The 16,081-nt window shown below is 42.4% G+C and overlaps 1 protein-coding gene across 2 annotated transcripts in view; it reads right to left on the reverse strand.

Annotated features, from left to right (window-relative positions):
- Window positions 1–16,081, reverse strand: part of TRIO (trio Rho guanine nucleotide exchange factor) — a 414,034-nt gene that overhangs the window by 6,422 nt on the left and 391,531 nt on the right. For both annotated transcript variants that reach the window (XM_006117079.5, XM_075921462.2), the window contains exons 50-55: window positions 15,580–15,718; window positions 15,169–15,196; window positions 13,545–13,707; window positions 11,825–11,946; window positions 3,775–3,853; window positions 2,865–3,065 (exon numbers count right to left, since the gene is read on the reverse strand). In XM_006117079.5, coding sequence (XP_006117141.2) covers window positions 2,865–3,065; window positions 3,775–3,853; window positions 11,825–11,946; window positions 13,545–13,707; window positions 15,169–15,196; window positions 15,580–15,718 — 732 coding nt within the window. The remainder of the gene's footprint in view (window positions 1–2,864; window positions 3,066–3,774; window positions 3,854–11,824; window positions 11,947–13,544; window positions 13,708–15,168; window positions 15,197–15,579; window positions 15,719–16,081) is intronic.

Raw genomic sequence — 16,081 nt, forward strand, 5'->3', positions numbered from 1 at the left:
GCAGGGGACTCAAGCCCTGTGTTCCTCACAGCACTTTCGCCTTTGAAGTGTAGCAATATAACAAATCACCGGGACCAGATGGCATTTCACCCAAAGGTTCTAAAAGAACTCAAATGGGAAATTGCAGAACTGTTAACTGGTTTGTAATCTATCCTTTAATCGGCTTCTGTATTTACTGACTGGAAGGTAGCTAATATGACACCAATATTTAAAAAGGGCTCTAGAGGTGATCCTGGCAATTACAGACCAGTAAGTCTAACTTCAGTACCGGGCAAATTAGTCGAAACAATAGTTAAGAATAAAATTGTGAGGCATGTAGAAGAACATAATTTGTTGGCCAAAAGCCAACATGGTTTCTGTAAAGGGAAATCATTTCTTACTAATCTATTAGAGTTCTTTGAAGGGGTTAACAAACATGCGGAAAAGGGGGATCCAGTAGATATAGTATACTTAGATTTTCAGAAAGCCTTTGACAAAGTCCCTCACCAAAGGTTCATGTGTAAATTACATTGTCATGGGATAAGAGGGAAGGTCCTTTCATGGACTAAGAACTGGTTAAAAGACAGGAAACAAAGGGTAGGAATAAATAGTAAATTTTCAGAATGGAGAGGGGTAACTAGTGGTGTCCCCAAGGGTTAGTCCGAGGACCAATCCTATTCAACTTATTCATAAGTGATCTAGAGAAAGGGGCCAGCAGTGAGGTAGTAAAGTTTGTGGATGATACTAAACTGTTCAAGATAGTCAAGGCAGAAGCAGAGTGTGAAGAACTTCAAAAAGATCTCACAAAACTAAGTGAATAGGCAGCAAAATGGCAAATGAAGCTTAATGTGGATAAGCGTAAAGTAATGCACGTTGGAAAAAATAACCTCAACTATACATATAGTATGATGGGGGCTAATTTGGCTCTGACAAATCAGAAAAGAGATCTTGGAGTTATCATGGAGAGTTCTCTGAAAACGTCCACACAGTGTGCTGCAGAGGTCAAAAAGGCAAATAGAATGTTAGGAATTATTAAGAAAGGGATAGAAAATAAGACATAGACTATCTTGCTGCCCCTGTATAAAACTATGGTATGCCCACATCTTGAGTACTGTGTACAGATGTGGTCTCCTCACCTCAAAAAAGATATTTTGGCCTTGGAAAGGGTTCAGAAAAGGACAACTAAAATGATTAGGAGTTTGGAACAGGTCCCATATGAAGAGAGGCTAAAGCGACTGGGACTTTTCAGTTTGGGAAAGAGGAGACTTAGGGTGGATATGACAGAAGTATATAAAATCATGAGTGGTGGTGAGAGGATGAATAAAGAAAAGTTATTCATTAGTTCCCATAATATAAGGACTAGAGGACACCAAATGAAATTATTTGGTAGCAGGTTTAAAACTAATACGCGAAAGTTCTTCACACAGCACATAGTCAATCTGTGGAACTCCTTGCCAGAGGAGGCTATGAGGGCTAGAACTATAACAGAGTTTAAAGAGAAGCTAGATAATTTCATGGAGGTTAGGTCCATAAAAGGCTATTAGCCGGGGGTAGGAATGGTGTGCCTGGCCTCTGTTTGTCAGAGGCTGGAGATGGATGGCACAAGACAAATCGCTTGATCATTGTCTTCGGTCCACCCCCTTCAGGGCACTTGGTGCTGGCCACTGTCGGCAGACAGGCTACTGGGCTAGATGGACCTTTAGTCTGACCCAGAACTGCCATTCTTATGTTCTTATGTACATTTCAAAGGCGGAGGCACCCTTATCGACTAATTGATGTAAATTTCATTGACCATTTGATTAGCCAATTAATCGAAATTTTATATCCCTAAAACTGGAGCAACACAGCAAATCCTATTTCCAGTTTAAGGACCCTGACGTATTTCACATAGTTTTAATCAGAAAGACCCTGACGTATTTCACATAGTTTTAATCTACTGACTTTCTACTATACTAATCTCTAAACATAACTCAGAAAACAGCTCATAAAAATGCAATAAAAACATTACGGTGTCTCTATTTTTGGTGCTCAGTCTGAGACACAAACATTCACAATGCCTTATTCTCAAAGTGCTGAAAGTCTTAAACCCTAAAGTCCCTAAAACCATTAATCTCTATTGAATGTCTTGCACACCATCTACATGTTAGATATGTGAAGAACCTGCATTTTGAACCTCTTTGAATAGCATGTCAACATAACGTAACCTTGCATGCATGTACTGCATTCATACAGAGGAAAAAACCTTAAGAGTATGAAGAAAGTGGAGGGGCACAGAACAGGGAAACACGGAACTGCTGATCTTATTAAGATGCTATGGAATAAATTTTCCTTCCATCACCTACTCCAGCTGATATTGAAATGAGTCAGGAACGGAGAAACAACACAGGGAGGTGACATGAGAATTTCAAGCATATCAACATTTTATATTATTTACTCCATCCACATCTTACTCCTGTACGTATCTACGTAAGTATGTACACACGCACGTACGCACAGAGCGCCATTTACACAACTTAAAAGTGAGATGGTTAAGAGGATCATCTGCACCACAGTGATCATCCATCCCCTTCCTTTCCAAGTCATTCTGATGGGAAATAGTTTACAGGAGATTTTAGTTGGGGGAATTGGTTCTTGTGAACAGCCAGGGTCTTTGCTTTCCATTATGGACAAGAAGAACATTTTGGAAAAAACTTAAGACAGTATTATCATCTCTAAAAACAGAACGTGAGAGTTCTAGGACTTTATGTAAGCACTCTAGAAGTTCTCTGACATCCTGAACTTCTCCAAAATAATCCACAAACTACTACAATACCCAGGCATAAAAAATCATTTGCATGAAGATTACATATTTATATATAAAATGATGTTACTTAGAGCCCACACACATCTCTAATACTAAGATGTAGCTGGTGGAAGTCTCAAAGGTATCTAGAAGGCCAATAAGCTGGGGATGTTGGAGATTCTGCATGATTCCGAGTTCATGGGTAACCTGGTCTCGTTTCATCAATTTCTTGTTCACAAACTTAGTGGCCACTGCTCGTTTGGTTCCTTTCTGATCACATTTCTTAACAACAGAAAATCTGCCCCTAAAAAATAATTAAAAAAGAAAAGAATTAGCTGAGGGCAATGCTAAAGGACCAGAAACTGCACAACATTTTACTAAGACAAAAGTTATGATCATGTCCAATAGCACGTAAATAAAAGTAGTTTGACTACATTCAAAGACTAAGTATTATTACTTAATAATACTTCTCTTGGTAACTAATGAGCTTGAATAAAAAATTCTTTTAAATTTCCAGAAAAGTAAAATCAGAATTTGATCTGTGTTCCAGGGTAGTATGACTAAGCAATGCAAATAGATTTTAGTTTATTAATTCCATCTATATACTAGCTATCAGACCAATTTTTTTTTTAATTCTTGGTTGATAATGAGGGGGTTTGTTGTAAAGATTAATATACTTACCTAAGGGAGTGCTGTATAATCTTATGGAGCTCTTAAGTACAATTGTTCAGAGAACATGTGCCATTTTTCATAAAACATATACAGTTTCACAAAACACATCCTCTAATTTAGCCCATGAGTAAAGTTTCAGCATTAAAAAATTGCTTTTGTATTTAAGCTAGGATTTTAGTATTGTGTTACATTTTCTTCACAGGCTAAGAAATTCTGTGTTTGACTCTCAATTGATCATTGCAACTAATACTTGTAAATTTTAAGAAAATTTCATAAAGAAATAATCTGAATCAGTGTCGTATTTTTGACCAACTTTCACAATGAAATGGCCCAAGTCATACCTGCCAAGCTCAACCACTTCACTGTACAGGGAATCAAAGTTGTCTTTCCAGATTACCATGATCCCATCACTTCCAGGACCTTAACAGAAAAAACAAGTAGAATTATTTTAGTATAAAAATATTTTCAGCTGTAATTTAAACAACCCATATGAAAAAGGGATACACCTCAGAATTTAACAGCTGTCATGAAAATAATCAGACTGTTTTGGGTGGTTGTACACTGGACAAAATCTAAGAAATGGTGCCTTATTTGGAAGTGGATTTTGAAGGGATGAATACTCCTGTGTCATGAACTGATCATTGTCTTTTTTGGTTTGAGGTTGGGATGTATATACCCTAGAAGGGCCATGGGTCTGTTTATGTGGTGTCAGTGATTTCAGGAACCCTTGAGGTATAAAGTTGCTCTTCTGATTGACCATCCATGATGGTTTGGTAAGTCTTCATTTCCGTAATGGAGAACAAAATAATGTTCTAATGGCCAGTAAATGCCCTTCACCCTTGGATTTGCCCTACAGGTCATCACACAAGTGACCTGAAAAAGATGATGCAAGAAGCTGGCTACAGGGCTGGTGATTGAAGTCTCAACTGAGTGAGAAGAACTGTGACAGATTTTAAGATCACACACTGCAGCCCTGCAGAAATACAGGTGCTCTGTCCTACAACGTAGGAGTTGGAATCTTGTCTTTGCAGGCTGTTGAAACCTAATGGGGAGAGGCCCTGGGGCCCCTGCTTATTGAGACTGTCAGCATGTCCCTTCAGGGAGCAAAGGAGGAATAGAGATGCAGGTTGCTACTGTAAAGTTAATGGTCCCGACACCAATGCTTGATGCAGCTCATCTGGTTTACTGCTAACTGCTATTCAATGGGTAAGGTCACCAAGCAAGTTGTGGCAGACACTCAAACAGTTTCTTGAGTTCTAAGAATTTTTTGACCCTGATCACAACATAGTGCTAGCTCTTGTGTGGGGCAGAAACTGCACTGGTTGATTCTAACAGTAAGTAAATGGCTGGTAGCGCCACACAGATTTTTTTTAAAACCTGCAGCAGCTTTTGATACCTTTTCCTTATGAAGTTTTCTGTTCTGGCTTACAGATGAAGGCAGGGAAGAGTGAAATTGTTCTTAAGTAGCTCTCTTCTCATCTCTCCAAGTGTCCAGAAGCTAACTGTGGGCAAACGTTCCTCTGTGCAAAGAATGCTCTCCTCCAGGGTATTAATGTACTGTCAATTGAAAATGAAGTGGCTGGAAGCACAAGTGAGGCAACATGGGCTGCAGAGCATTCAAGTACTTTGACAGTATAGTGGAGCAAAAGCTACTTTAAAAGACAGTTACCCATTTTGTAACTTGTGTTCTTTGAGATGTGCTGCTCATGTCCATTCCACAGTAGGCATGTGTACTTGCCACCTGCACCGGTGCCGGAAGATTTCCCCTTTGTAGTACCCACAGAGTGGCAGCTCTGGTGATTCTTGAAGTGGTGCCTCCAAAATGCTGTAGAAGAGGCACCACCCATTCCTCCCACCCTCAGTTCTTTCTTGCCAGATCCTCCAACAGCAGGGAAGGAGGACGGGTCACGGAATGGTCATGAGCAACAATTTTTATTTTTTATTTTTTTTTATTTTTTACAGTGGTTGCTCATGTTTGTTCCACAACAGGTGACTCCAAGCAGTATGGAGGTAGGTAGGCATTCACAGTCACATAGATTGCACCACAGTTCTGCTGAACCCAGCCATAGCAAGACTGGATGCACGAGATGATCCAGTTGGAAAGCTGCTGTGTGGAAACCAGCAGGCTATCGACTATCTCGATTAATAGCTGTGTTGATCTAGGAAGGACTTAGTATGTTCCAGGTAAAAGGCCAAGGCCCTTTAGATGTCCAGAATGTGCAAATGCCTTTCTTCCACTGTCTTGTGAGGTTTGGGGCAGAACACAGGCAGGAATATGTCCTGGTCCAAATGGAAGGAAGAAACAACTGTCACGTTGCTGGATCTTGAGGGGAGCAGCCAGATCACTGATGCACCCATAGGTGTGGGTGTTGGCCCCAAAAATGGTATAGAAGGGGGCCATGTGAGGTATTGAATAGAAGCTTATTATCGGATAATCTTATGTACGCTGTTCATGTGTTTGTATAATGTGTGTGTGTGCAATTATTAGCATGTACTTGTATGGACACTGAAGATTTCCCTGCATGTGGTTAAGCATTGGGCAGGGCCGAGTCTGTGGACATGCTAATTACCGAGGCCCTGTGGAACAATGGCTCTCAATGGGCCAGCAGGGAACACAGAGATTGGCCTCTGACCAGGTGACCTGCTACATACTAGAAGAGGCCAGGAAGGAAGTATAAAGAGTTCATGTGGTCGATGCCATTTTGTTCTCAGCTCAGCACTTCATCCCAGAGGCAGCACTGCAGGGATCAAAGAGTCCGGAAGACCTGTGAACCCATCCTGATGATAGGATGTGCAACAAGAACTTTTAAACCAGCAGCTGTACATCTCTGCTAGAGCCTGCATCGAGGACTGGGAGATTCGGTGCATATAACGTAATATTCTTTAACAACCTGACTCTCATGCTTTTCTTTCTTGTGATAATAAACCTTTAGTTTTAGATTCTAAAGGATTGGCCCAGCATGATTTGCGGGTAAGATCCAGAGGGTAAATTGACCAGGGATCTGTGGCTGGTTTCTTGGGATTAGGTGCTAGGACCCCCCCCCCCCCACCTGTGTATGAGGCCCGGGGCCATCTGGGGCACGGATATTGCTGGGGTGTAGGGGTTTTGCTCGTGAGGCTTCAGGCAGGCTGCTGAAGCACTCTGTGGGACTGGTTTGTGGCCTGTTTGGAGAGGTCACCAGTTTGGGGGCTGTAAGGAGCCCCGGATTTGAGCAATTCGCTCTGAGCAGACGCCCTCAGTTGTGCCCAGACACGGCCCGGTCCGTCACAACAACCTTCATCACGAAAGCCGTGTAGGGCCACAGCTAGACCTGGTCTCTGCAGATGACAGTGAAGGGTGAAGAAAGGTCCCTGTGAGATGATCCCAGAGAAAAAGTGTTGTCTGATACACAGACAATAAGCACGTCTCTCCCTGTCTATTGATGTAGGACACCAAGGTTGTGTTGTCTTTGAGGATTCACACCACTTTGACCAATGTGCGGCAGGAAGATCTCACACTGCTCTGAGCTCCTTGATGTTTCTATATCACCTTGCTTCCTCTGGTGACCCTTGGGTCCAGAGATTGCCAAGGTGAACCCCCAGCAGATATTCGAGGCATCCAACACCAGCTTGAGGGAGAGAGTAAGGATGTCAAATTGGACTCTCTCCAGAACATTCTCTGGAGTACTCTACCACTGCAGTGCAATATGTACTGGCAGAGGAATTGTGACAGCTTTGTCCAGGTGGCTCTGGGATTGGGAGAAGGTTGATGCCAAGTATTGCTGGAGTAGCTGCATGCAGAGTCAGGTGTGACACACCGCCATCTGCCCCAAAAGGTGCAAGCAGATTCCGGCCATGGTCAAGCATGGCACGGACATCTCCACTATGAGATTTGCCAGGACTTAGAACCTGTCTGGGGGCAGGAACGCTTTCGCTCTCATATGGGTCAAGTTGAGCACTGCTCTGATGAACCCTATTCTTTGAACTGGTATTAACATGGACTTTTTGTTGCTGACTAGGAGCCCCAGGCAGTGGCAGGTATCTAGGAGAATTGCTATGTTGTGATGGACATTGGTCCTAGAGCTGTCCTCGACCAGCCAGTTGTTGAGGTAAAAGTAAATCTGGACAGACCTGGTACCTGGGGCAGGCTGCCACTACTACCATGCACTTAGTAAACACCCTTGGTGCTCTAGCCAGGCCAAAAGGGAGGCCCATACATTGATAGTGAGTGGACTCCATTGTAAACCGAAAACATCTGAACTGGAAAGACTGCCACAAGGAAATATGTGTCCTTCATGTGGAGAGTGGCATTCCAGTCTCCTACATCTGGACCCAGGAATCATGGAAACTAAGGAGACCACACTGAACTTGAGCTTTCATAGGTATCTGCTTGAGTTATCGTAGGTATTGAGCCCGGCTGGTTTGAAGGCGTTGGCTGATTGGGTGCTTAAAGCCCTTGCTTTTCTTAGCCAGGGGGCTCCTTGTGTAGCTGGTTCCCAGGACATGGAGGGTGCTGTGGGTAAAAACCTTTTATGGGCTGACCTGGAGAGGTACAGTCCCTGGGTCAGTGACCATTGAAAGGGAAGTCCTGGAGAGATTAATGAGCCTCCATAGATAGCCTGGAGAGGAGTAGCCAGGACACTTGACACATGGGTATGGCCAAAGTCATTGTGCACACTGTGAAGTCCACCATGTCTGATGTCACCTGAAGAGCTGTCTCGGCAGCTGCTGTCCCCATGTCGAGAATTGCCTGAAACTCTTTCATTGAGGCCCTGCGAAGCAATCCCTCAAAAACTGACGATGGTCCATTACATATTAAAAACATAGTGACCAAGGAAGGGTTGACTATTTGCTACCTGCAACTGAAGGCTGGGAGATGAATTCATTTTTCATCCAAACAAATGTAGCCTTTTTGAGTCTTTGTTCTTCAGTGTCGCCCCTACGTGCTCTTGCCTCTCCTTATGGTTGACCACCTCCACCACGAGGGAGTTGGCGCTGGGTGCCTGTAGAGATACATATGGCCCTTTGGTGGCACCAAACACTAAGCCCTCTTTGAAATGGGTATCAAGGAAAAAGGTGTTTGCCAGAGGGCATTTGTGAACTTTAGAACCCCTTTCCAGGCAACCCAGCTGGAGGCAGAGGTGCTGTGCACGTCAAAGGTGGCATCAGCTGGCTTCTTGAGCTCCTCCACCTATATCCCCAGATTAGAGGCCACTCTCTTTATGAGTTCCAATTGCACCTTTGCACTGTTCAGCAACACCAGACGAGGGGAAGCTGTGACGGCAAAAACAACGCTGGTGTCAGGGGCTCCGCTCCTTGTTCCTGCAGTGCCACTGGTCAGCTTAGGAGGAGCTTTTGGGAGCAGAGGATCTCTTCACCTGATGCTTGCATCTGCTTATGAGGTTGAGACAGCGAGGCCGAAGATACCCCTGAAACTGACCAGGCAGCCTGGGATAGTTGGGTGAATCCCCACAGGTTCCAGGGCCATAGCCACTTTCCTTGCAGCTATCCCCAAATATGCAGTGCTGAATGCTGGGGTGGCACCATGGGAGTCTGTGTCTGGCCTGGTAGCAGGGACTCATGCTCCACGCCAGCTTCCGAAGTCACACATGTGTTGCCCAGAGACCAGGAACAAGAGGGCCCATGACTTCCTTTCATAGAATGGTAAGTATGGTGGGCCTGTGAGCAGGACCATCCTGAGGGGGCTGTGGGGGCACTCCGAGTCAGGGGACTCAAGCGGTGTCTGTGATGCCTGCCTCCCCCAAGTCTGAAGCTTGGAGGCTTTACGAGGGGGAGCACTGACAGGCTGGACCCACAGGTGGGGAACAGGGTCAGTGGGGAGAAGCTCTGAAGGAGACCAACATGGGCTGTGGACACTGGCACCTCCAGTATATCCTGTGTCGCCCATGGGGCTTCCGGGGTCTACAGCACCACCACGTCCCAGAGACCATCATTATTCCCCGGTGCAGACAAGTGGGGCGGGGCCAGTTTGGGCCACTCCACTTGAGCTGAAACCCGACTTCCCAACAGAGGTGACTAGACACCCACCAAAAGACCGGTTTCCCTTCCCTGCTTCTCCTTTTCTTTATGGGACAGAGGAAAATGCCCCTTTGTCGAAGCTGGGGCTGTGTAGTGCTAGCTGGAGGATGGCTCCAGAGGGGTATGCTGCACCAAGTCCGACCTTTGCTCCAGTCCAAAGGTCAACATGGACTCCATCGGAAGAGCCCATAAGTGAAAGTCCCCCCTTTTTTTTTTGGTCCAGGGCTGAAATGATTTGCAAATTCAGCACTTTATCACTGATGTGTCCGTTGCTGAGACACCTGAGGCAACAGTTGTGCAGGGTCACTAACAAGCATAGGATGTCTGCACATTTCACAAGTCTGGGGATCAGGGCATGCCACCTGGGATAACAATAATGGTAACTACTAATACTAAGGGAAACTACTACAAACAACTATCTACAAAAGAAAACTGTTAGCAGAGAACAAGAAAGAGCAAAGAATGGCTAAAGCCACATCAGTTCTGTTACACTGTCTATGGTGGCAAGAAGGAACTGACGGGTGGAGGGAGCACATGGGTTCCCTTGTACTGTGCCACGGAGGCATTATCCCTGCTGTCACAAGAGTAGCTCCCTCTGTGTATCATTGAGAGAAAAAACTTCTGGCACCAGCGCATGTGGCAAGGACACACACCTAAAGTGGAACGGACATGAACACCACATCTAAAAAGAAGAATATATAATTTCAAGCTTCGATAAAGACTAATTGGCTGTTACTTATTTGGATAAGTGTGATATAATCCCAGGGGGTTTGAAGAATAGATCAGACTGACACCGGGGACCTTCATTAAGGGAATGTAACTGCCTTTTATAAACACAGATATGTAAATTGGGTGTATTATTAAATTCTGGGCTCTTCCAGCACACCCAAGGACTGGCCAAGAATCCTCCCCCCCCCCCCCCCCCACACGTAGTTAGTGAGAAAAGCAGGATTTTCCTTTACAGTAAAGACCTAGCCTGCCCCAGTTACGCCCACTCTCATTATCACCTGAAAACCAGGCTGGTTCAATACGTTCAACATGGTGCTACATACACAGATTATTTCAAATCTGAAGCTAGTGAAAAATGCCTTGACTGGTTAATTGCAAATAATTATGTATCAGGAGCCCATGTTATGGAATCTGTACTGATTGCCAATACAATTCATAGTGGTTTTGTTGCTACTAAATGGTTTGATACATGGTTATTTAAGAGATCATTTCGTTCAGAGCCTAGACTTATGCTTCCAGACGTTACTCTACAAAATTCCTGAACCCTCTCTCCCATAAGTTTTTGAGAAGCCAGAGTTTATTTTATAGTCCCCATATTAGCTGGCATATGTATGTCAAGGGTAGGATTAGCAGTCTTTTGATGTATTTCATTTCTGTTTTAGTTTATGAAAAGGATGGAGAAGAAAATCAATGACAAAACATGACTATGGCAATTTAAAAAAATGACAAGTAGTTACAAGCACTACATCTGTCTAAGTCACCTGGTTTTACCATCTTACTTTATTTTTCATATTTTTAAACATGTCTTTGACTTCCCCACTCCTGGGTGGTTTCAGAAAGGAACTCTGTTTGAAAATTGCTGAAACTGGTATCTTTATGCTGTAAATGGCATATATTAAACTAACCAGAAAATAATCTCCCTTTTTACACAGTGATATATAACTATAGTAGGTCCTCCAGTAAAACAGTCAGTTTTATGATGCTAGTTTTCTTTTAATCGCCCACATACATGCTTTAAAAATCAGTTTTCTGATTCTGAAGCAAGATATAGCTTTAAAGTGTTAGATGGGTCCTGTAAAGAGGATTGTGTGATTTTTGGATCTGAGAAATAAGGAGATGATGGACTATTTTGAGTGAAAGAGCTTTGAAAAAAGGCTACAGAGGGGACATGGTACTGGTATTTGATCTTCTGTGGGTTTGCAAGATTCAGAAATGACACAATTTCCACAATTTCCACCCAGACAGCGTTAAAATAGATTAATAACATTGTGATTTCAACACAGATCTTAACTGGTATTGGTAGCCACTGTGGCTGCAAAGTGTAACAAGGAAATCACTATAGGACTCCTGTCTCACTGGACCAAGATGGGGACCACACAAGTAAAAAACAAAAAAAAACCCTGAGCTCTTTCCACAGACTTACCATCTGTGGGTGCCCCAAACTAGTTAACTTCTGAAATCTGTCCAGTCTTGTAGAGGCTACTAATGAAGGAATACGTGCCCCATGAAAAGAGTTGACATAAATGACCTCTAAATGCTATAAACTCTGAGGCTAGGTTTTCTATGTATTGTGGATAATGGATCGCCATCCTATGAAATCCAAGGTTGCTGGTAATGTTATCAGATGAAAAGAGAGAAACCCACCTAAAACTCGTAGACTGGCTGAAGATGAAACCGAACCCATATCGTTTGCAGCTATACAGGTATAGATACCATCGTCTTCTGTGGTCACACCAATGATTTTCAAGGATGCCTCTCCTAAATCACTACAAAACACATTAGAATCAATCAGTGAGTTCCATGTCCTGTTCCAAAGTCTCTAGCTCTCAATGCATCTTACATTTAAATTCATCACTCTTACAATACACATGCACCAACTCCACTAAAATCTAGTACATCCTAGTGCTGAGTATTTCAGAGTGACATCTTATAGACTCATGTTAGAGTCAGTCTTCATCTGACAACTAGTCTCTCACTCCCAAACTCTCTGAGATCTGAAGATGAGGAATTTCTTATTTCTCCGGAAGTCCCCATTTTGTAGCAACGTTTGTGTCAGAGAATCCCCTACAGAAACCTTTAATACTGCCTTTTGGTCAAACTCGGAAACACCCTCCCTTAGCACGGTGCTCTGGAGCTTTTTGTATTTGCATGTCATCCAACAGTTTAAAACATAATGACATTTTCTGCCACAACATTTGTTTGACCATCTAGTGCCAGGAAAACACCATTTTATTTTTTAAAGGAATAGCAGCATTTAATTAGCCTTACTCTCACAGTTTATTCAATGAGCACCTCAATTAAAACCCCCCCCCCCCAAAATAAGGGAATTTAGTGACTATGAAAGTGAAAACTAAGAACCATATGATGAGTCAAGTTTAAGCACTGTGTCAGCTTCTTATTCAGGTCTTCCAATGAGCCTATGCCCTGCAAACCCCCTTCTATTCCAGCATTATGCTTCTCTGTAGCAGAGATAGAGTTTGGTGGAATGGATAAACATCTAACTAGCAGAAAATCTCACTTGTGCATTAAAATTTTAACTTGCAAGAATCACTTAAATTTCCTATGACTGAACGTTTATTCAATAAACATCACTCAGTATTATTTTATCTGTATGTATTGAGGATATTTACTTTATGCATCTGACAGCACTTTTGGCGTAGCCCATTAGCCAGTTCTCCCAGTTTGTATGGGTTTCTAATAGCAGCAGGGGAGAAGAAAAATGAACACACTCACTCAAAGATAAGTGTGATGGAACCACAACAATTGCCATGAAGAAATAAGGAAATGGGAGTATTTTAAAATTCCTGTCACGTTTTTTTTTCCAAAATTGGCTACATTTGACATTAGACACTCACCCTTCATTTGGAAATCAACAATGCTTAGGGTAAAGACTCACAGGCCTTCCAGCAGTGAATTCTTTGCGTTTCACAAAGACACGAAATATTTCATCATAAAATCTTTAGGTCAGCTACACTCCATTACATTTCCCTACAGTCCCTCCTCTAGTTCGCCCACAGAACAAATCCTGCATTAATGCTGCTTGCTGAGACCAGAGTTAATTCCTGAGACTTTCAAGAAGTCTAAAGGTACTTCTAATGAGCCTGTGCCAAAACACACACACCCCCCACGGAGGCGCACACACGCATATCCAACATGGTTTGCATGATTTCTGGATTAGCAGAAAACTAGGGAATTGGCAGCTAAAGCCTATTATGTGCAGTCAAAACATAAAACTGGAATTTGTACAAAACTTAGTTATTTTGGAGAGAGGATAGAATAGAAAATGCAACATGGCACCGAAGACCATGCCGTATACTGAAAAGAAAACAAGAATGCTAAGGGACAAATGAACACACTACTGTACCTGTATGAGATGCTGTAGTGACTGTCATTACTTAGGGTGTTATGGTCAGGGCCCTTCCAAGTTACTGAAGCTTTGGGGCGACCACAGACTTTACACCTAAAAACGATGGTCTCTCCTGTCTCACATGTGACCTCACTCAATGGTATTATAAACTCTGGGGGAACTGGAAGAAGAAAAGTAATTCAATTAGTGGATTGAGATTTACCCCCTTTCATCCTTCCTTCCCACTACTCCACTATAAAGAAGTATATTTACTAGGGATGTAAAAATAACCATTTAAACGGTTAACCGATCAGCCTGGGCTTATCAGTTACCATTAACATTTACATGCAGGCTCCTGCCCCACTCCTGGGGAAGCAGCTGCTACCCTGTGCTACTGGCTCTGCAGCTGGTGTGGACCAGGAGCTGGCTTAAAAACCAGGTCCTGGGGAATCAGCTGTTGCTCTGTGCTGTGGTGCATGCAATGGGTGAGATTTTCAGTGGTTACATGGTTACCCAGTTACCTGCTTTTTAACATCCCTAGTATTTGGGCCTGCCCCTCTCTGCTTGAAATATCCAACATACATCCAATTGAAAGCTATGTTGTTAGATACTTAGACCAAGCAACTGGGACTCTGCAGAGGTCTTCTCCATAATTAGTCTCCCATTCTATGCATGAATTTGGGCAACCTTTAGGCTACCACAAAGATTTAACTGAAAACTAAACACTATCTGAGGTGAGTTTCCTTAGTAAATTCTACAGAGTGATCTAAATGCATCTGCTGAAGTTTTTTTTTCTAATCCTTTAAAGAAGCATTAGCATGTGTGACTCCATTAATCTAAAACCAAGTCCAATCTCATGTCAGAAAGAGTCCGAGTAGCCCCAAGGGATGAGAAAGGATAACTGAGATACCTACAAAATTAAGTTATATTCAACATCTGGGCCAGACCAATTTTCACCTCAGAAGTAGATTATTGAATAGAATTTACATGTGGAGATGACTCAGAAGCCAGACTGAGTGCAGAATGCTCTACTAAATCTAATGCATGATGTCAGCAAAGTTCAGCAAATACATAGGCTTTCTGTTTACTTGTAGATCTGATTCAAAACGTTGATTACATCCAATATGGGTTGGTCCCTCTCTCTGCCTCTCTATGTCCTGATCAGCCCTTTCATTTGAGGCATTCCTATTACCATTCCCTAGGTTTGAAGGTGACAGAATTGGAGGCAAAACATTCTTAGGAGAGGGTTCTCAACTCTAGATCATGTTCTCCCCCTGGTCTAACAGAGCCTGGATTTTACTAGCCTTCTGTGTTCAATGTAAGATCCATCTCTCTCTTTTTTGTTCAGGCATAAACCATACTGGAGTGGGAGAAGAAAGGAGTAGATGGGAATTTGTTAGCTGTGGTGTTTTTAAACATTACTTAAAGTGTATAATGCAGTACAATATATATTTGTTATTAATTGTGGAATAATGACCAAAATTCCAATGGAAGATTTAATTCTTAAATCTACTATTACAGTACATGCAAAGAGGAGTGATTTCTCCTGAACTCAAAAGTCCCATCATCAGCAAATACAATGCAAAGTATGTTTTTCCTCACACTCCAGTTACTGTGGCTTTTAATTATTAAAACAACTTACCATCATAAATGTAATTGGGGTTGAGAAGCTGAAAAAAGGAGAAACTGAATTAATTACTTCTTAAAAGTAACATTCTTATAACCAATCTTATTTCATACAGTCTAAAATGAAAGCAATTTAGCATGGTGACGGGTTTTACCCATACCCACAAAAGCCCAGAAACAGCTGCAACTCAGTATTTTGGCATCCATGCCACTCTTCCCATAACAACTCTGGAATGAAATTATAGCCCCAAACTGGAGAACCACTTCCATATGTTCTGTATGTGGAGAAACAGCATTAAGAACCACACACACTGAGCCAAATTCCATTCATGTCAACAACGTTATACAAGAGATGAATTTGACCCACTAATTTTAAACTGCCCCACAGGATCATTTTTGCGAAATACCATACCCTTACAGTATTTACCTTAACCGAAACCTTATTGGCAAGTCCTTCACGGGATTTTCGATAACCATTTTCTAGCTTGCCTTCCCTTTTGCCGTCTTTGTCTTTTTTCTCAGATTTTTTCCTTAAACGGAGTGCTGTGTGCCAAGATGTTGACTTCCTGAAGGCAGAACATTAATTAACATTTTGTTCAACTCTTTTGAACCCTCATCATGGCATTGTAGTGTTTAACTTCACTTGCATTGGAAAATTAGATTTGCAAAAAGTTATAAAGTGGAAGGATGCAGGGTAAGTACGAGACATTTTGCATTTGCTTAAAACTGTAGACAAAAATGAGAAGATCAATGAGAAGTGTTTTAATTTATGGAATCTTACCTATGAATCTCCTACCTATAAAATCATGAAAACTGTCAAACACAACTATGGGCCACCTCTCCTGTCTCTAGCATTGACCAAAGACAGATGTTTCAGAAACAAATGTAATCTCCCACATAGTATCCAATTTTCCAATAATATCATATGG

The sequence above is a fragment of the Pelodiscus sinensis genome, chromosome 2, assembly GCF_052426305.1.
Source record: "Pelodiscus sinensis isolate ZL-2025 chromosome 2, ASM5242630v1, whole genome shotgun sequence".
Lineage (NCBI taxonomy): Eukaryota > Metazoa > Chordata > Testudines > Trionychidae > Pelodiscus > Pelodiscus sinensis.